This window comes from Miniopterus schreibersii (genome assembly GCF_964146895.1).
Source record: "Miniopterus schreibersii genome assembly, chromosome: 6".
Classification (NCBI taxonomy): domain Eukaryota; kingdom Metazoa; phylum Chordata; class Mammalia; order Chiroptera; family Miniopteridae; genus Miniopterus; species Miniopterus schreibersii.
In genome coordinates, this window is record NC_138107.1 from 21,087,635 (window position 1) to 21,108,757 (window position 21,123).

At 43.0% G+C, this 21,123-nt stretch overlaps 1 protein-coding gene across 1 annotated transcript; it reads right to left on the reverse strand.

The window, feature by feature from the left end:
* Positions 1–1,390: 1,390 nt before the first annotated feature.
* Positions 1,391–19,125, reverse strand: GCM1 (glial cells missing transcription factor 1). The gene is made up of 7 exons (XM_081140392.1): positions 19,046–19,125; positions 18,512–18,588; positions 16,592–16,793; positions 7,172–7,424; positions 6,014–6,126; positions 4,831–4,959; positions 1,391–3,127 (listed from the first exon to the last, which is right to left on the reverse strand). The coding sequence occupies exons 3-7, from the start codon at positions 16,664–16,666 to the stop codon at positions 2,393–2,395; spliced, it is 1,305 nt and encodes a 434-aa protein (XP_080996518.1). The 5' UTR covers positions 16,667–16,793; positions 18,512–18,588; positions 19,046–19,125; the 3' UTR covers positions 1,391–2,392.
* Between the last annotated feature and the right edge of the window lie 1,998 nt (positions 19,126–21,123).

Genomic DNA, 21,123 nt, shown 5'->3' on the forward strand with positions numbered 1-21,123 from the left:
TCCACCACTAATTTTAGACAATTATGCTAGATCAAGTCGTTTCCTGCTACTTTATTCAGGGGGTTCCATTTCCACTCCTCAGTAGATTTTATGTGTTTCTCATATGCTTCGTCTCTCATTAGTCCACCTAGTTCTGAAGATTACTCAGCGTCATCTTCAGCACCAACCATCTTCATAACAAGATTCATTGACAAGTCCTGGATTTTCTGCAAGAACTTCATTAATTCCAGTTACTTCTCCTGATAGAGGAGAACAGAGTTCACTAGCAGCTCTCACACTTTCCAAAGCACCAAACTCACCCTGTTGGTTCAGTTTTGTCCCAACTTCAGGCAGACTACAGTAAACAACATCTCTCAAAGCGTTCTGTGCAAAACCGCTGAGTCCCACTGTTCCAATACCATTTTCTGTTGTTACCCATTCATGTTTCTCTGTCAATTTACACACAGAGTAGATTGGCGCTGGTGCACACTGGCTCAACAGTGCCACCCTCAGGCCCCAGGGCTGTGGCCATCTTCACAGTGGCAGTTATTAAAAACACAAGGGTATCTTTTAGAACTGAAAGATCTGGATGATCAGGTTAAAAGTGCCAAGAAAAGCTTTGTATAATGAACAAAATGTAAAAAGGCCCACACCAATGCTCATTATCATGAAATTTCAGTTAACCAGAAGTAACAAAAATATCCTAAAAGTCCCTAAAAAGAGAGAGTAGGCCATGTTCATAGGACCAGAAATCAAAATGCCATCCAGACTTCTCAGCAGTAATGCTGGAAGCTAGGAGACTATGGAACAGAAACTTCAAATTTTTGAATGAAAATTATTTTCAGTTTAGATGTCTCAGCTAAACTCTCATTCAACTATGAGAGTAGAATTAAGACATTTTCAAACATGCATGGGCTCAAAATAATGTATCTTCCATCCATCTTTTCTTAGGGAACTAGTGTGGCATGTGCTCCATCAAAACTAGGGAATGTAGCCCTGGCCAGTGCGGCTCAGTTGGTTGAGCACTGGCCCATGAACTGAGAGGTCGCTGGTTGGATTCCCCATCAGGGCACATGCCTGGGTTGCAGGCTCGATCCCTGGTAGGGAGCATGCAGGAGGCAGCCAACCAATCCATGTTTTTCTCTCTCATAGATGTTTCTCTCTCCCTCCCTTTCCCTTCCCCTCTCTCTAAAATCAATTAAAACATATATTTTTTAAAAAAAACAACAACTAGGCAATGTACCGAGAAGAAAAAAGATACGGAATCCCAGAGAAAGGAAAGAAGGTCCAATGATGGCGGTGAAGAGAAACAGCATGATGACAGCAGAGCAGCAGAATTAGAGAGCAATCTGTCCACATTTGAGGGAAAATGGCAAGTTCCAGAGGACTTTCTTTAAGAAAAATATGAGTTATAATAAAGAAAAGGACTTTTATTGCTTGGATAGTGTTTGAAGGTAAACTATTGTTGGTTATATAGGAAATTAAGCAATAAGATGGGACAAATATCAACTCCAGGAGAAACAAATTGTTGTCTAAAAGAGGAAATGTAATTGTAGTAAATCAAATAGCCTAGCTGTAATCAGTCAAAAAGCAGCAATTCTGGATATTCATTTAACCAAAGATTGTGATAAAACTTTGATTCAACAAATGGTGCTGAGACAAATTAATATCCACATACAAAACTAAAATGAAATCCAACCCTAGTTACCTCATACCACATACAAAAATTAATTAGAGGTGTAACACTTGCCTAAATTTAAGAGCTGAAAATATAAAACTTCTAGAAGAAAACATGGGAGAAAATCTTTGTGACCATGAATTACATAGGATACAATAACTGGGAAATAATATTTGCAAAACATATATCTGATTATAGACTTTCATCCAGAAGATAAACTTACATTTACCCAGTTATCCCACCCCTCACCTTCTGCCTCTGGAAACCACAAATCTGGTCTGTTTCTAGAATTTGGGTTTTCTTCTTTTAGATTTCACGTATAGTGAGATTATACAGTATTTGTCTTTCTCTGTCTGACTTATTTCACTTAACATAATGCCCTTACGGTGCATCTATGTTGTCACAAATGGCAGGATCTCCCTCCTTTTTTATGGCTAAATAGTGTTCCATTGTTTACATATGTACACCACAACTTTATCCATTCATCCGTCAGCGGACACGTAGGTCGTTTCCACATCTTTGCTATTGTAAATGATGGTGTAATGAACATGGAGGTGCTGATATCCCTTTGAGATAGTGATTCTGTTTCCTTCAGATAGACGTATACCCAGAAATGGGATTGCTGGATCACATGGTAGTTACACTTTTAATTTTTTAAGGAACCTCCATTCTGTTTTCCATAGTGACTGCACCAAATCACATTCCTACTAACAGTGCACGGGGCACACTCTGGGATCATCGTAAAGGACAGAGGTTTAGAAGCATTTCGTTGCTGTAGTGATCCAAACCCATGTACCTCACTTCTTCATCAAAATTCCACTTGCTGCTCTTGCCTGGCAGCGAATACTGATGGTGAGCGTAAGAGGTATAGGTGAAGAGGAAGGGGTCTTCCTGAGGCGAATGGCACGTGCTGGAAGGGTAGTAGTTGTTAAAATCCATATGCACCTTCTCTTCATAAAGATCGCCCCCTGGATTTGGCCATAGTGGGTGGCAGCCAGTTTTGGCCACAGGTGGTTCCACAGGAATCTGCTGGGAAAGGGGTTCTAAAGAGTTCTGGGGAGGGGAGAAGTCATAAGGCCAGCTGGTCTGGGGGAAAGGGTAACTGGGACACCCGTTGTCATTGAGAGGATTTCTCCCCAGAGCAGCGTTTTTATTCCATGTTTGCAGATCATTGTAATCAGAGAGGACTCCAGAGACAGGAGGCTGAAGCAGGTCTCCGCTGCCGTAGATCCGACTGTTGGACGCTTTGCATTTCTCATAGAGCTCAGTAGGGCCCACGGTAGAAGTGGGGTCTGTCAGCTCAGCGGCTCCCCCCAAACCATAGCTCTTAAATAAGCAATCATTCGGTGACTTCTGCTGGGGGGTGCTAGCCGTTAAATGTCCACTGTCACTGCCAGGCAGCTGGATGCCTTCCTGGAAAGACCAGGTTAAAGGTAAACTTCCCCAACTTTGCGTTTCACCTGGAACAGACTGGAAAGGAAAGTGAAAAGCTCATGTTAATAAGTTATGCGGGTTGACACAGCTACCCCAGGCACCCATGAGTTACTCTGTACAAATAAGAGCCCTGCCCCAGCTTCCTCACTGCACACACGCTTGGGGCACAGACGCCACCACTCAGGACCTGACAGAAGTGAAGGCTGCTTCCATTTCCACTGCAGATCTTACTAACCAGCAAGAGGCAATTTCCCCTCACGCTCACATTCCTGTGTTTAAACGTTTCCCCTGCAGATGCAAGCCTGATATCCTAAATGCCTCTGTGAGAAACCTAGAGGGGCTATTTAAGAGTAAAACCACAGCTTCAAAGATCTGTCTTATACTCAGTGCAGCTCTCAGGGGCTCTCTCTCTCTCTCTCGTTTCCCTCCTTGACTTTCTATTTTTCAGTGCTATGTGTAGTACGAGAGAGTAGGGTGGCTATTATATTTTTTCTCAAGAGACTCTTCTCTGAACTCATTTTGTTGAATCATAAATAAGACTTCCAGACTATGAAGTGGTAAATTTATTTTTATAAATAGAGGAAGTATATTGTCCTCCAGTTAATCGAGAATCTGGTTGAGAATTAAGTAATCCTCGTGTTTATGTAAAACTGTTGACTAATAAGAGATGCAGGTGGAGAGGCTGTGATCAGGTAAGAGTGAGTGGAAAGAAATGCCCATGGCTGGGAAAAGGGATGCAGTGCCAGTTATTTGGATTCAGGGCTTACATTTCCTGACAAGAAGCACTAGTTACCTATTTTTTAAAATGTAAAGTACATTTAGAGCCTCCAGGGGTGGACTGGCTCCATATCTGTCCTCCTATAAAGAAATGTGGAGCATTGAACAGTAAAAAAGTGTAGGAGTTACTATCACTATTAAGCAGACAAACCTACAGTGTAACCCCCATGAAAGCAGGGACTTCACATCACATCCACCCACCCCCCATCCTGATGACCACTGTTTCCAGAAACTGCTTGGTTATTTCATCTTGGTCAAGTGTGCTAAGGAAATACAGTTGATCCTTGAACAACATGGGTTTGAACTGCACTGGTCCACTTATATGATTATTTTCAGTAAATCCCGGTACTGTTTTTGATCCAGAGTTGGCAGTCTGCAGATGCAGAGGGCCATCCGTCTGCATTGACCTCCACCATTCTATATAGGGGATTTGAGCATCTGTGGATTTTGGCATCCACGGGGTGTCCTGAAACCAATCCCCCATGGACACCGAGGGACAACTCAAGTTTTGGGGGAGTCAAAAGTTATATGCAGATGTATGACTACTCAGGTGTGGGGTAGTGCCCCTAACCCCTGCATTGATGAAGGATCAACTGTAATCTGTTTTAGGGAAGAAAGCATCAGGCTAGTATCTGTGGGGATCATTTCAGTTAATTTCAGTTCCATCAGAACCAAAATATAGAGTGTCAAATACAGGTTAAGTACTAATTCCAGTCTTTTCTTCATTGTGGTAGGGAAAATGATTCTAAAATTATATAGAATGTATTTGAGAGCATAGAAAGATAACAGAAATTGAGAGGAAACCCTCAGGTTCAGTTTGTGTGGCAGATGCTGGCTTTTAGGTGAGCCTGGCGGGATATGACTTCTGCTTTCCTCTGTAGGTAAGGGGCTGGAGAAATCTACTGCCCACCATAGGGGTGTGGAGTTGCCCTATGTTTTGAACACATCTGGGAAGAGGTTACCTTTGCCTCGGGGCCCCTGTTCAGCTTTAAGGTGATGGAGGAAGATGCCAGGTTCACTTTCTTCATTGTTCTTCTTGCCTCGGCTTCCAATTTGGTTTCTGGTTTTGGATGATCGTGTTCTCCCTTTGACTTAAAGGAGACAGATAAAATAAATAACCAGACGTACTTCATGGTGTGCAAAATTTTACCCTGTGCCCGGCCATCTGACTGGGTGCTGCTACAGTCGAATATTGTAACAAGATTGGCTAAACCCTTTAAGTACCTCCCAAGAGCACCGCGCACTTTCCTGCCTGCCTGTTTTTGTCTACGATGCTCCTCCTTTGCATGGTGTGTCTCACACACATGGCAAAGTTATATTCATAGGGATACCAAGTAAGGCCTGTTACACACGATCTCATTTAACCTCTAGCCCAAGCCTGTGGGGTACACATCATCATTATCATTCCCAGTTTACAGAATGGGAAATTGAGGCATGGAGAGATTAGGGCACCTGAGCCACTTCCCCTAGTAAGTGGGTGAGCTAGGATTCCAAGCGCTGGAGCCGGCCAAGCCGAGAGCCAATTGTTATAGATTCGGGAATTCTGCGAGCTGATTGTTAAAAACAACCAAGAGCTTGAAATCGGCGACAATGGGAAGAGTTAGAGCGCAGAAATGGGCAAACCCTGCAAACCAGAACACTTTCTTTGGGAGGCCAGGATTCCCAGCACTCCACAGCTGCGAGCCCAGGCAGCTACTGCAGAGGCCACTCCTCGCCACTGCGTAAACCATCACCCCGCTTTCACTTCCCAATATCCAGGTCTTACAGAAAACTGGGGCTCAGGGGGTAATGGGTTTAGGTTTACAGGGCAACTTAGAAGTCGGAGCTGCTATTGAATCTAGGGTTTGTTCGTTGGAGGCTGCACATGAGGCGGGGCTGCATGAGGCAGGGCTGCTGGCCTGAGCTCCATCAGGTTACTGACCCCTAAAGAGCCCGAGGCAGAGGCCCCAGCTGCCCTCCGAGGGCTGGGCACGGGCACCTCCGCTGAGGTGTGGGGTACAGACACTTGCTCGCCCAGACTGTGCCTCGGGTTGGTGTTGGCTCCTGTTCACCTGGCATCTCTGGTATGAAACTCCCCCTCGCACTCTGTAAACATTTCTTGAATTAAAGAGAAATAGCATCTTATCACTCTAACTCAAGTCCAACCTGGAAAAATATGAAGCGTCCTTCATGCCTCCAGAAGTTGGTGACCGGGAAGCCCCCATGGCCTCGGCAAGGAATCAGCTTCAGGGGCCCATCGCAGTTGGGGCAGCGTTTCCCTACGAAAGAGCAGAAGAAGGCGACCATGCCACTGAGCCACGCTCGCTGGCTCCTGAGTCTGCAGCCCTGGTGGCGTTAGCCCGGACACCAGGGTAGCAGAGGATACACCTGGGAACTCCCATCAACTGGGCAGAACCCCTGGCCCTAGGAAGCCTGACTACCATAAAGGCCCAGATCAGTCTCACACGTGGGTAGAGGAAGCGGCCAATAGGACGGGATATTTCACAGGTCAGGAGAAAGCTTTTTCTGAGCAGAAAATCCCTCCCTACTTACTTACTGATACTTAGAGAAGAAGATAAAATTATTTTACTTAACCATTAGAACTAAGGGTCAAGGGGCAAAGCCACATGGGAGACGGAACACAGCTACTAAATTTTCACTAACGTGTAAATGACTGACATTAGATCCTGCCCTGAGAGCAAATCTTGAAGACAAGTTATAAGGAAAGAACATGAGGTCACTTGAGGTCTGAAATGGGCAAGGCACAGGGAATGCTGAGTGTATTTCACAATCCGATGAATGTGATAAAAAAAAAAAGGAACACATATTTAAGCATGTGATTATGGCACGAACCTAAATGTCATGGAATTGAGTCTAATCTCAAATTTAGTCCCAGTGCTCACACTGCAGATCAAAGCATTCCACAAGATCAGGTAGGGACCCATTTCCCAAGAGATCAGGAGGCAAGTCTAATAAACAACTTTCTCCTAAACTTTATGTGGGTGCAGTGATGAATTAATGATAGTCCCATAAGTGAGGCATTTTCCTTTTAACAGAGGCCTTGAGTCAGGTGCCTTAACCCAAGGTAGCAGTTTTAATGGTAGGTGCTCTGGCCACAGCAGACCTATGGGGCAGTCCCCCTAGGGGGATGAGGGGGGTGGTTGGTTCTCCTTAACATGTTCTACATAGAAACAGCCTTGGTCTCCACCACACTCCAGTGTGAAGGTTGGGCCCCTGGGATGTGCTGGGATGTAGTGGCCCATCTGGGCAGGAGCATTTGAATGGACGCCAGCTTCCTCTCCAGCGCCAGCGAGCCCCACTCACTCTGCTGCTTCTGCCGGGCCTTGTCACAGATCGCAGGTCTCAGGTAGATCTTGCGGCCCTCCTTGGCAGAGCAGTCCCGGCTGCACACCACCACGCCCAGGCAGGACTTCTTGAGGATGCGCGAGTTGTGGTTGTTGGTGTTGCGCATGGCCCAGCTGCTCAGGTGCCTCTGTGCGTTCCTGTCCTCTGAGCTGTAGATGTACTTTTCGTAGGAATCCGGCCATTCTTGGAACCAGTCAGTCTTTTTCACATCCTTACAGAAACACAAAGAATATTACATTTTAAGCTAGAAGACACAACTATCCACCACTGTGGAGTCAACAGACATGAAGGTTGTTTTGGCACTTAAGAGCTCTGTGAGAGACCTTTGGCAGAGGCCAACCTGGGTTTCACTGTGGTGAGATCTGAGAAAACAGCCCAGCAGCAACAGCAACATGACTGCTGTGTCTACTGAACCTTTGCTCCCTGGACCAAAAGGAGCTGTGACTCAGCCCCTCTGAGTTCTACCTGATGGCAGCTTCTCTAGCCCTTGGTGATAAGAGTTATGACCATTTCTCACTAAGAATTTTTGAGGGTGAAGTAATATTACTGTGCTCTGACACAATTAATGTGGAAAACATTGTGGTAGGATTGTGAGATCATCTCATACCACCATGCAGTTACCTTATTAAGAATGTTAAGATTAAAAAATAAAATAAAAAAGAATGTTAAGATTTATGAAAAGTCACCAGCAGTGGGAAGCCTGGAGAGCCCTGGTGCAGGAGGATTCTGAGAGCCGCTTCCTCCCCTGCGCAGATGTCTTCCTTTTTCTCTACTCCCATTTCATGTGCCTCAAACAGGGAGAGGAGTAAGGAAGAGTTTACTTTGACTGGAAGCTTCTATCTTCCTGCCCAGGACTGGCACTATTCCCTGGGCATGAACATCTAACTAAACTAAGACACTCCATCATTATAGCATAAGATATTTGGCTTTCTGTGCATCTGTTTCTTCTTTCTTTTTTTTTTAAAAGAACTTATTTTTTTAATGTTTGTATTGATTTCAAGGAGAGAGGAAGAAAGAGAGGTAGAAACATCAATGATGAGAGAAATATCAATTGGCTGCCTCCTGCACGCCTCCCACCGGGAACTGAACTGTGACCTCCTGGTTCATGGGACAATGTTCTACCACTGAACCACACCAGCTGGGCTGTGCACCTGTTTCTTCATCTGTGTAATAGGGATAATAGAATATGTCGAAGAACTTAATGAGACTCTGGGCAAGTGAGTTTGTCTTTGAAGCCTCGTTTTGCTCTTCTCTGAAATGGGAGCATTGATAAAACACACTTCAAACAGTACTGTAAACAGCAGATCTGTAAGCCTTAGATGATGAGAGTTGTTTGAATGGAATGCCATGGGAGCTAAGGTAGGTCTGAGGAAATATGAGAGGTTTTATGTATATGAGAGGGCAGTGGTGAAGAGCTTGGGTCTGCAAACTTGGGCCCATGGGCCAAAGCCAACCCACTGTCTTTGTAAATAAAGTTTTATTGAAACACAACCATGTCCAGTCATTTGACTACTGTCCATGAATACTTCTATACCACCATGGCAAAGTTGAGTAGTTATGGCAGAGGTTGGATGACCGACAAAGCCTAAAATATTTACTATGTGGCCCTTTACAGGAAGTTTGCCAGTTCCTGGCTAAGAGCATGGCCAAGGAGGCAGATGGCCTGTGTGAGTCTTAACGAAGCTCCTTGCCCTCTCAGTGCCTGCTTCCTCCTCTGTAACAAGAGCACCTACCTCACAGGGAAGTTATGAGGATCGAATTGGCTAACATACCCAAAACGTTTATAACAGTGTCTGGACATAGCAAGTTCCACATTGGCATGAGTTGTCTCTCTACTAGACCTAGGCCACACACAGCCAGCCAATGTGACTGTAAGAGCCACCAGCTTTCAGGAGAGAAAAGACCCACAGAGAGGCTACTTCATGCTTTAAACCTTGTCAAGCCAAATGCAAGACAGGAGTCCAAGCACCTGTAAAATAAAGCCTAATTGATGCAACTCTGGTTCCACCACCTTCCTTCTGAGGTCAATGACAGCAGCTGGCCCTTCGAGGAACTACTGTGGTTTGGGAAGGGGAGGTCGCCCCAGAGGAGAACGGTGAAAAGACATAAATCACAGGAGGGTGGCACCTGGAGGAGAAGTCCTCTCTAATCCACCCAGCAACTACTTTAGAGTTTCCAAGAAAGAGGCATAGCCAGGCCCAGATGCTGAACAGACTGTCTGCTTTCTCCAGGTCTTTCCCTCTCTCCCTCAAGTCCTGGGTAATTCTGAGCAGGATAAAATTCAGTGCCCCAGGGTGAGAGAAGCAGCTCAGGGAGCCTCCTCCTTTGCTGCTTTCTCCGCCCACCTCTCTCCTCAGCCTTCTGACCTAAACTCCAAATAAGCCTCTCTTGTTTTCTGTCACTGAAATGCCACAGAAAGCATAACATTTTATCTTCTGAAATAATAAATATGAAGGTTAAAATGTTAAAACATGTACCTTCGTCTAACGATCTGGACTGTAGAAATCTACTGGTGGATTTGAATTACCCAAATTACAGAGCACGGTTGTCAGGGTAGCAGAGACAGGGGCGAGCTGGACTTGGAGAAGCTGAGATTTTCATGTTTTAAAGGTGAGTGGCCCCTTTAGGCTGGTCAATGGCATAAATACCATGAGCCAGGAGGAGGGGAAGGGATTTAAGAGAGCAGCTCAAATGTTCATGTTAAAGCAGGCTCCCTGTTCATGGAGGAAAAAATATGATCTCCACCACGTGTCAGTCTGTCTCTCTGTCTCTCTCTCATTTTCTCTTAGTTTAATTTATATTTTGATCTCCCTTGAGGCTCTTTGACCCATGGATTATTTAGGAATACGTTGTTTAATTTCCATGTGTTTACAGATTTTCCTGTTTTCTTTTGCTATTAACTTCTAGTTTGATTTCATTGTCACTGAAGAACACACTCTGTGATTTTAATTATTTTAACATTCTTGAGGTTCGTGTTAGGGAATCACAATACATTCTACTGCCTTTTAAGCTTTTTTGAACAGCCCTTCCACAGGCACCCTAGATTTCCAGTATCAATAATGCAACAGTTTTGACAAAGTATGAACTTGAAATTACTAGGAGTAAAAGTATTCAAGCTATTCTCCTGGCTATTTATTTATACCCAGTCTTGACCTGGATGCTTTGTGGAATCTTTGATATCTTTTGACATTGAAATTAAGGAAAACACATCACAATAATGCAAAGGAACCCAGGTGTAAAATGAATGACAGCAATTTTCTGAAAGCCCCCTTTTTTTTAATCCTCACTTGAGGAAATTTTTTCCATTGCTTTTCAGAGAGAGTGGAAAGGAGAGAGAGAGAGAGAAACATCGATGTGAGAGACACATCCATTGGTTGCCTCCTGCACACGCCCGGCCCAGGGCTGGGGATCAGCCTGCAACCAGGGTACATGCCCTTGGCTGGAATCAAACCCAAGACCCTTCCGTCTGCAGGCTGACGCTCTAACCACTGAGCAAACTGGCCAGGGCTGAAAGCCTTTTAAATTTAAGGTACAGGAGAGATAAAATGTAAAAAGAGAGAATAGTCATTTCTTAATTGTGTTTAGCAAATACCCACAAAATATTTTCTTCTTTTTTTTTAGATCTTTTGTTTATTTTAATTTCTAACTTTTCATGAGTAACTGTTTTTCCTCTTGGTTAAGAAGTTTACAATTTAAGGAGAATATTCTTAAGGTTTCCAACATTTAAATCTAACTAATTTATATTTTATAGTCTCATTGGTAATATCATTGGGGGCTTAATTCATGTTTCTATGACTTCTGTGTGTCATTTGTTACTAAGAGACTTAATCCCCTAACTCACTCAAAATCTTTGAAACCCTGTGCAATCATAGTTCACCTGCATCCTGTCCTCATTCTAATTTACTTAACTAGAAGTGTTAATAGGGTACCTTAAGAATTAAATATATACTATTATATAAAACAAATTAAAAACAAAATTCTGAAATCAGGCATCAAAAATATCTACATTATCATGTTATTATATTAAAATTTATTTTCATTTGGAATATAGCCTAGTCTCATGTAAAGCAATTATCTACCAGGTTTTCCTTAATTATAATAGCTTATTAATTCCTTATAAATAAATATTTCCAAATAAAACAGGAATAGCAAACAGATACACCTTAAAGCAAATCAGATAGAGGGGGAAAAATTAGATGTTACTTATGAAAAAAACAATTCAACCAGGATTTTGGTTGACGCGAAACTTTTCAAGAACTTATCTCTTCTGAGCCAAATGAAAAACAAACTCCAAGGATTATCAAAAAGAGAAATTCAACTCAACAAAATGCTTGAGTTAAGTCAAGAATTCCTGCTTAGGCTAAACCTGCCTTTTCCTTCCTTTGTTCAGGGGTCAAGACTCAGGACAACAAGCTCCTAACTTGCTCAGACCACACTAAGGTGAGCTGGAGTAGCCCAGCTTTCGAATTCTGTCACCTACCTCTCTTTTCTCTTCTCCCTTCCCTTTCCTGCTCCATCCCACTAAGTAAGGGACCTCCTGACAGGCACTCAGAGAGAACTCTGCTACCACTGGGGAAGCGTTTGTCCCATCCCCACCACACCAGAAGCACATGTAGCAGAAGAATTCTGGCCTCAATCAGGGGGGACCCAATGACCATAGAAGCCCATAGGAAGTTTGAGATCAAGAAAACTGGACAAAGAGGACAGTCATGGGTGTCTGCGTCAGACCAACGACAGTGTGACCCTATTATGCAGCCAGATAATAATTGACCAGAAACCCAGAATCTGGGACCTGTTACCTCCCAGCACCAAGACACAAACAAGATTGCTACAACTGGCTTATTCTGGTCACATTTAGTCACATGAAGTCACAGGAGCTCAGAAATTCACCTTTGCTAATAATACTTTGCTCATCCCCTACAAAGACAAAAGAAACTTGGCTGGCCAAAACCATGACCCAGGAATTAACTAACCGGAGATGTGGCCTCCTTCCAGGTGACTCGGCAGGTTTTAGGTGGGCTCGCATTCCTATTTAGCCTCTGTATATCTTTATTTTCCCCCCTATAAAATCTGTACTTCAGCCTTGGAATTTTGTGAGTTAATGACTCGCTGTGGCTTTGGCCGTGGGTTTAATCTGAAAGCTGCTCATGCTTAGGAACCAGATGATTCAGGGTGTTTGTCTGCTGTGGCGCTGTTGGAACACCCTGTACTCTTGCGTGGAGACACTGGCTGGTGTTAAGAATGGGGCGGGCGCTATCATCTTCCCGCTGAAGTGGGTACTAGTTAGGAGAAAAAGAAACTGATTTTCTTCTCAATTTTAACCAGAAATTAAAGAAAGGAAGGAAGGGAGGGAGGGAGGGAGGGAGGGAGGGAGGGAGGGAGGGAGGAAGGAAGGAAGGAAGGAAGGAAGGAAGGAAGGAAGGAAGGAAGGAAGGAAGGAAGGAAGGAAGGAAGAAAGGAAGGGAGGAAGGAAAATTTCTTAGGAATTCAAGGCTCTCAGGTATTACTGTCAGTATTAATGAGAACAAGACACTTTCTGGGACCATGAGATGAACACTTTTAACGAAGGTAAAACAAAACCAACACCAGACATTTGCTGCTTGCACCAAGAACACCCTAAAATAATTATATTTGTACTTTCAAAATGCAAAATTGGTGCATTAGATTGGCCTGGAATAACCAGACTTTTATCAATGATGGTTCTGAGTAATTTAAATGCCTGCAGTTTGGGGCTGGCTCCCTGAGGGCTGGATTAAGAAGAGATGGTATCAAAATAACCACGAGTTAGAGGAGTGACTAGAAACAAGTGAAATGAGCTTTTGTTAAGACATACATGCTGCTGAAATGAGGGAAACGGGAAAGAAACTGGGGAGGGATGATTTCTTGAGGGCCAGTAGCCGTTCTAAACCCCAATCTGATGGTGATGCTTTCCAGCCCAATAGCCCTAAAGGCTCCCCACTGCCTATTAAAATAACCACTCTTAGATAGCCTGCTTCCAAACCACCTTTCTAGACGCCAGCCTCTCACATCTCCTTCTGGACACCTACGCACAAGCTCCCTCAAAGGCAGGCTTTGACTGGCCTGCAGACTTCGGTGCCCGAATTGTCCCGATCGCTTTCCTCGCCTGCCTGATCCTCCCCATTTTCCCGTGCACTTCCCTGGAAAAAGCACCTGCTTTCCAGGCCCAGGTCACGTGAATTCCATACTTCCTCTCTTTAACTCCTCAGGCACTTCTCCACATGGCCTTGACTCTTTCTGGGCGCTAATCTTGTTCCCTTAGTCAGAAGATCATGGGCACTTTCATGGAAGTTAACACAGCTCAGTGACCCCTGTACCCTGAGCCCACTACAGTGTCTGGCACATTCTAGTCACTCAAAAATGTCTGATGTCCTGGTAAGGACATGACCATTCACTGTTGTCAAAGTTAACCCATAAATCTTGATATATCTGAGACATGTAAAGGGACTCAAAGTTTCCAGGACACGCTACAGTCGGGATTCATTCAGGTGACCACCAGGAAACTTGAAGCACGTGAGTGGATAAACAGGAAAGGAATTTGTTTTACAAGTTGCAGGAATTTGCCCACGGGTTGCAGAAGTAGTAACCCTGGCAAGAATATAAAATCACGAAAAAGAAACTAGAAATTCTTTGTATGTGTCGGACAGAGAATGGAATTGGGGAAATTGATAATAATAACAACACATTGCATTTGATCCTTTAAGCAACATTATTTTTTTAATGTCCAAACAGGTGGTCTAAGGAAGAGTAATTGCCTGAGGGACTCCATGAAAAAAAGGGCTCCATAGTAAAAATTAGGCGAGGGCAACACTGCCTAACACACTTCCTCCTGGGAGAGCCGCCAGATAGAGAGCACAGGGCAGTTAGAAAGGCTCCGAGTCTGCTGTAAAGAAATCTTTAGTTTTGCTGAACCTAGTATTTCTCTTTTTCTTTCTTCACAACACCCACTAAAATTCCTTGTAACTTATACTCTACTGAACACATTTTGAGAAACACTGCTCCTAACAGCTTAGAGCTTTAGGCAGGTATATAGAAATTGCTGATTTCATTTTACCCAGAAGGTAACTAAGACTTCAGAAAATTGGTTTGTTTATACAGTCACGCAGATTATAAACAATGAAGTCGCTTGTTAATAAATTCCGTATTTGTTGCTCATGGTTTAATATGTACCAGGCATCGTGGTAGGCCTGGGCCGACAGGTCTAGAATGCAGGCCACTTTCCAAAGCTCAGGTCACACAATCTAGACTATTAGAACTGAAAGGGTTCAGAAGAGACCATTTAGTGTAACCACCTCATTTTCAGAAGACAGGGAGTCTGGGAAAAGATAAACAACTCCCTGAGGCTCTACCAATAAAAAGAGGCAGAACTGGAATTCGATGCCGGGGCTTCGTCCCTGAGCCCCCTGCTTCTCATAGTTGACCACTCTGCCTCCAGATTTGCTCACAAAACATAAAATTCAATATGCTTGGAAATCCTTCCAAGACCTTTTATTTTTCACCTCAGCTGGTTCTTGATACAATTGCAGACCCAGCATAAACCCAGCTGAGGGTGCTATTGTCTCTGCTCAGAAAATGTTAAGGGACATTTGCAGTCTTAATTATTTCCCTGGCATATTTAACAAATTGAAAGGCACTTAGCTATTTCCATGAGAAGTCACTTTTTCTAGGAACTATAAGTGATACATTTCCAAAATTAAATGTGGATTTTTTATAATAAATTTTTCAGTTCAATGTCTTGGGTAGCTGGGAATGCTTTTATTTTGGGAATTCATGTTAGGACATGTTCTTTCATGAGCCCTGAGACTTCCTCCAGGGAGGTAGTTCTTTCTTTTATCTACAGATCTGATGAATGATATGGATCCTCTGTTCCAGAAAAAGTGGATGCTAGAATACAGTGCTGCCTGTCTTCTAGCATCCACTTTTTCAGACCCCGTTAAAACTTCTGCTCTGGGACCTGGGATGTGACATTGCAAAATCATTTATGGTCCTGCTTACTTCAGCTCTTGATTTTGAGGATGCTCGGCTTATATTTGGGAGCTGTAATTATGAAATTGGGAATAGGCAGAAATACAGGTCCTTGCGCCAGGAGTAATTAAAATTTACCTTAAAGTTTCCCCTAACACAGCTACAACAATTGTAAACTAAGGGAAAGCCACTACAAAGACAAACCCCTAAAATAGGTATTATGATTTAGCTGTGGTTTATTTAATCATCCTTAAATGAATGGAAAGTAGGGCACACTTAGTATCCTCAACTTTCCCAAGACCTATCAAGAGAGAGTGTAAGGGGGAATTTAAAGAGAAACAAAAGAAAAAATTTTTAAGGTTTAAACATAAAGAGAAACGAAAGAAAATTAGAGTGAAATTTGGACTGATCTGAAGTCTTCACTAGAGGGAAAATCTGGAATTGTTAAAAATCAAGACTGTGGAATCTCCATGCCCTCTCTGCTGCTTGGGATAATGCACATTTCTTGTTCCCCAGAATCAGGTAGACTAGCTCCACCTTCTCAGTACTTGGCAGTGCTGGCCTCTAGCCTTAGCTTTCCCAGTCACCTTTCCAAACAACTGTAGGTGGATCATCTTTCAACTATCAGAGAGGGAGGTCAGGAAGTCAGTTTTAAACAATTAACATTTTCCACTAAAATTAAGAGTTAAAAAGTCAATTGACAAAAATGGAGGCCAAGAGAACATAAAACAAAACTCGTTCTATAGCTGGAAAAGGTCCTGTGTGCATGTATGATTTACAAAAGTCCTAGAAGACCAAGAGCCTGCTGGTTCCCACATGAGCACTACCATTTGGATGTTCCAGTTACAGATTTTGTTTAAAACCAGTACTATAGCCCATGAAGTTGTGTGGGAACATGTGCATTATGAAGAGTCCATCTATGGGCAAATACATTGTCATGGATTTTATTCTTCTAGCCAGGATGGGTGTGACCTGAGACAAGCCAACGTTGAAAGAGAAGGGAAGTAGCATTTTCTTTGCCTCAGTCTAGAACAGGGGTGGGGGCGGGGATAGGAGGTTTGGGAAGTAAAGACCCCCTCAAATCATAGGTTTGGGCACCTCCTTTTAAAATTCCTCAGTCGATGTCTAGCTGAAGCTCTGGAGGAGAGGTGTTCACCCAGTTGGAACCCCCACCAATTTTCTTCCAAGTCTTAGCAAGTTAATAGCCAAGGTTTCACAGCCACATAAAGGCTGGGGAAAAAAGTAGGTTTACAGTTGTGAGTACATGAAACACAGAGTTTATTCTTGTATTATTATTTATTAATAATTGTATAATTTTCCTTATGAACAACTGTAAAACTACTTTTGCCCCACTGCACCTTGTATTGAAGGCAGATTCTTATAGCAAGTACATACCTGTGGCAGTTTTATATCATTAATATCCCAGCTTAATATCCCTTTGTCCTCAGAATCAAAGTCCTCAGGTTCCATGGTAAAGTCAGGTCACCCACCAATTTCCTTGTATTCAGCTTCCCTCAGCAGTGCTTAAGAATTTTGCTCTTAATATGGTTGGATCAGTCCACTCAAGCAGCTTGGACCTGGAGACTATTTTCTGATGCTAATAAATAAATGACAATAATAATGACAGTTAAAGAGATAAAAATCAGTGCTTGTCTAACTGAAAAACCTGTTTTATTGACATTTTTGCAATCATCAACATACAAATAGAAATAAAATGTCGAAGCTGTAAGGGACCTTGTAGAAGCTGAAATAAAGCTTGACCTGTGGGAATCAGAAGCACAGTGATCATTGCAATAACCCCGGGGTGCTTGCTAGTTCCAGCTTGTGAAGGCCTTGGTAGGAACAGCCGTCACCTGTAGCCAATGGTTAGAATCTTTTCCTCCACATGTACACCTGTGCTTGAGAAGGAGCGCTGGCTTGGGGTTGTTTCCACGAAAATGCCTTTATAAATTAGCTCACATGGGGATGAAGTTACAGGAGGTAAACATCACAACCAGCTGTGTCTCTATAGTATTTTTAAAATCTAAATTGCTATAGAGATTAATTTTGGGCTCCTTGGTAAACCCAGCGTGCACTTTATATCTTCAAATATGATCAAATAACAACATATATGAGATTCTTCTAAAGCCTTGCCATTACTGAAATTTTGGACTTGATAATTCTTTGTTGTGGGGGTTATCTTGTGCATTCTAGGGTGTTTAGCAGCATCCTTGGTCTCTGACCATTAGGTGCTAGTAGCAACCATCCCTTTCTATTGTGACAACCAAAAATGTCTGGAGATATTGCCAAACGTCCCCTGGGGGGATTGTATGAGAACTGCTCTACCATAGTGTTTCTTATCATTTAACTTGAAGCAGCCTTCAGCACTGTTGGACTTCATCTCCAGCCATCTCACTCTTTCCTGTCGCCCACAAGAAAATTCTATCTCACTTTACTTGGATTAAATTGTATTATGTAAACAACAGATATTCAAAAACTTTTGTGCAAACTGCATTTCTTCCCCCATGAGGAACACTGCTCTAGTTTCTAATTATAATTGGTTAAAGGAGATTTACAAGCTAAGAAATAAAGTTAGTTCGAAGTGTTCTACTGAGAAAAAAAATGAATCATTTTGCCGATGAAATGTGCTTGTCAGTGGAATAGGAGGTGAAACATGTTTACATGTACAGTTGGCCCTTGAATAATGTGGAGGTTAGGGGTGCCAACACCTTGCATAGTCAAAAATCTGAGTATAACTTAAGTCAGAACTCTGCATGCACGTATTCCCAACTATGGATCCAAAATACTGTATCATTCTCATTTGCTGGTGCTCTTTTAAAAACAAGGGAAATGATGATGTTATGTAGAGCTCTTCAATAGTAAACTCAAACTACAAGTTAGATGAATAGTCCCATGAGCTTTGTTCCTTAGTTCTGTGACTTTATATAACACTAATACTTGTCAATCACCGACAAGTATCCAAGTGCATGGATATAGAAGACTGTTGATCTGAACATAGAAATGAAGTCTGGCCATTAAATAACAAGCTAAATGGACTGGAAGAGACCTCCCAACCCTGCCTATCGACATTCACCTATTACCTAGTATTCACAGACTCAAAGAGCAGACTCAAAGTCCCTGCTTCCCATTTCAAACATCAACATGCAAAATTAAATCCCTATGAGTTTTAAATCAAATTCTGTGTTTGGAAAATAAACATTGAGTTAATTAAGAAATGATGCCACAGATTGACTTTCATTTAGAAGACTTTAGTAACAAATATATTAGACAGAAATATCAAGTGAAAATGTGATAGCAACCGTTTTACGTACTTACCTCTTTGAATGTTACCAACAGTGACTCAAGTGGTTTAAAATTTGTTATAGCTAACTGGGATAGGCGGATCTTTTTTCCTAAAAAAAACAAATAACAAAATTCACATTTCCCAAAATGAAAAACACTGTTTTAATCCTAGTTCACATAGACATAATTCTTTTGTTTTTAAGTTAAGGAGAGCAGAATCAAATATCTTGCTACAGAATAACTACGTTGTTTTTAAAATTTTTTTCCTAACAAAATTTTTGCCAAATAAATGAACATCAATTCTATATTTCCCTAAAGGAGAAGAGCAACACATCGAAAAGACTGTTCGCAGCCCTTAAGACATAAACAAACTCAGCTTTCCTCCAGGATTCAAACATCTTAATTTGTCAAGACTTTCTTTTCTTAAAGCAACTCTGACCAAAGTATATTCGGTTTTCATCATTTCTACCACAAACCCAACTAGAGCAAATGGAACCCTGTAAGAATGGGGTGGCCATTACCGCATCCCTTGGGCTGGCCTCTTCTCAGGATGCCCGGCTTCCTTACCTCCTGACTTCTTACCGAGATGCAGACGAGACCGTGTTATAAAAATCTCATGGCTGGTTCAGGCCCAGCAGGCTCTGGTCATTTTCTAGGCAGAGCAGTTCCCTACCCCAGGTCAAGGTCCACTATGCTAATGAGCTCTGGCAGCGGTCCAATCAAAATGCAGATGCTCGGCTTGGGTAGGTGAGAGCCGGCGGGAAGCCACTTACCCGGCCCCCTTCTCCGCAGAATGCCAGCAATGTGGCCAAGATTCCACCGTGCGCCTCTGAACTTTCACCTCCTTTAAGTAAGAGGGAACTTGAACTAGAATGGGCATGGAGAACCCAGAGGAAGCCCAGATGTTTTCCCCTGGTAATGCCATTGGTTGCGCCCCAGGCAGAATTGACAGTAGGTTCTAATTCTCCCACCATTGACCCCTGCCTGGGTGCGACAGAGAGGGAGAGAGACAGAACAGACAGACATTGCACCGAGGGAATTTACTGGAACAGACATTGGGTAGCCAACAGCTCCTAAACCAGAAACACCAAAATGCTACCTTACGCCTAACAACGATGCCCCAATAATTCTGAATGTTCCAGTCTCCCCAAAATAATATAATTCTCCTTTCTAGACATGTCCTCAGCAGTCTGGGCAATGGCCCAAATCAGTTAAGTTCATCTGCTATGTCCCAGGCAGTCTGCTAGGCTCTGGAGATAGTACAAGGGAGAATTAAAGCCATTAAGAAGCTCAGCCTATTTCCAGCTGAGCGCTGGAAATATCAGGGGAAACACTTTGTCAAGTATATGATTGTGTAACTACTATGCTGTACACCTGAAACTAATACAAAATACTACCGAATGTTAACTGTAATTGGGAAGAGAAAAAAAAGTTCAGTCTAGGGGAAAAGATGAAAAAAGACACTAAATAAGCCCCAGATAACTGGATGGACAGAATCGAGGCAGCCTAGAAGGAATGTAGAAGGGAAAATTATTCATCTGGAGGGAAGAGACTCGGGAAAGTTCTTTCACAAAAAATGATGCCTGATCAGCCCTTTAAAGGACAAATGAATATTTGTCAAGGCATCAAGAAATGGAAAAGGCTGTTCCAGGCTGTGGCAATGCCGTGGGAAAGGTAGAGAGGTATGAAAAGTGTGGTGTGCGCAGCATCACGAGAAGTCAGTGCCTGCCGGGAAGGCAGACCGTCAGAGATAGGCCGCGGAGGGAGGAATGAACAGGCCAGAAGGCAAAATGCTTGGGAGGCTTCACAGGTTGTGTCGGGCGGTCCCTGAGCGACCTTCGGCAATGCTGAGAAAATTCCCCACCAGTCATTCAGTCCATACATGAACTTTGTCTTGAGCCGTCTCGCTCTTTCCTGTTGTCCACAAGAAAATTCTGTCTGGCTCTACTTTGATTAAATTGTATCATGTAAACGATATCCAAAAATTCTTTCGCAAACTGCATTTCTTCCCCTATGAGAAATACTGCTGTAGTTTCTAAATATAATTGGTTAAAGGAGATTTACAAATTAAGAATGAAAGAAAGTTAGTTCGAAGTGTTCTACTGAGGAAATACTAATCATCTGGCAGGTGAAATGTGCTTCTTAGTAGACTATGCTGTGGGCCATGTTTCAGTGAGTTTAAGTCTTGGCTCGATTGCCTGTGCTTTAGCTGACTGATCTGCTCTTTGCAGTCCCTCCCCTTGACCAGGAGGTTCTTTCTCCATCCCCCAGATATACTGGAGCAGGACAAAGCCTAGCGTTGTGCCAGCTGGCAAAAGAGGAATGACTGCCGCGTCCAGCTCCAGAATCACAAAGCAGGACAAAGGGTGGATTTGGGAGCTGAGAGGGGATAAATTGATCACTGGCACACCTGCCATGATTATCCACTTGCTTAGGTCTCTTTCTAAAGTGTCTTCTTCCATCCGTGTATCTAAACCCTACCCCTCCTTTAGGAGCTCCCCCAATGCCATCTCCTCATGAGACCTTCCCACGCGATTCTGCAGCACATGATTTCTTGCTTCTGCGTGGTTCCAGAACTCTTCATTCTGAAATATGTGCTGTCTTCTATCAGTTGGAACTAACACTTTCTTTTCTAATTATAAAAT

Excerpts from the sequence above, each read along its gene's own strand:
- GCM1 (XM_081140392.1), bottom strand. The coding sequence starts at position 16,666 with ATGGAACCTGAGGACTTTGATTCTGAGGACAAAGGGATATTAAGCTGG. Across the intron at positions 7,425-16,591 it reads ATGATATAAAACTGCCACAG|GATGTGAAAAAGACTGACTG; the intron begins GTATGTACTTGC and ends TGTTTCTGTAAG. Across the intron at positions 6,127-7,171 it reads GGCCCGGCAGAAGCAGCAGA|GGAAACGCTGCCCCAACTGC; the intron begins GTGAGTGGGGCT and ends GCTCTTTCGTAG.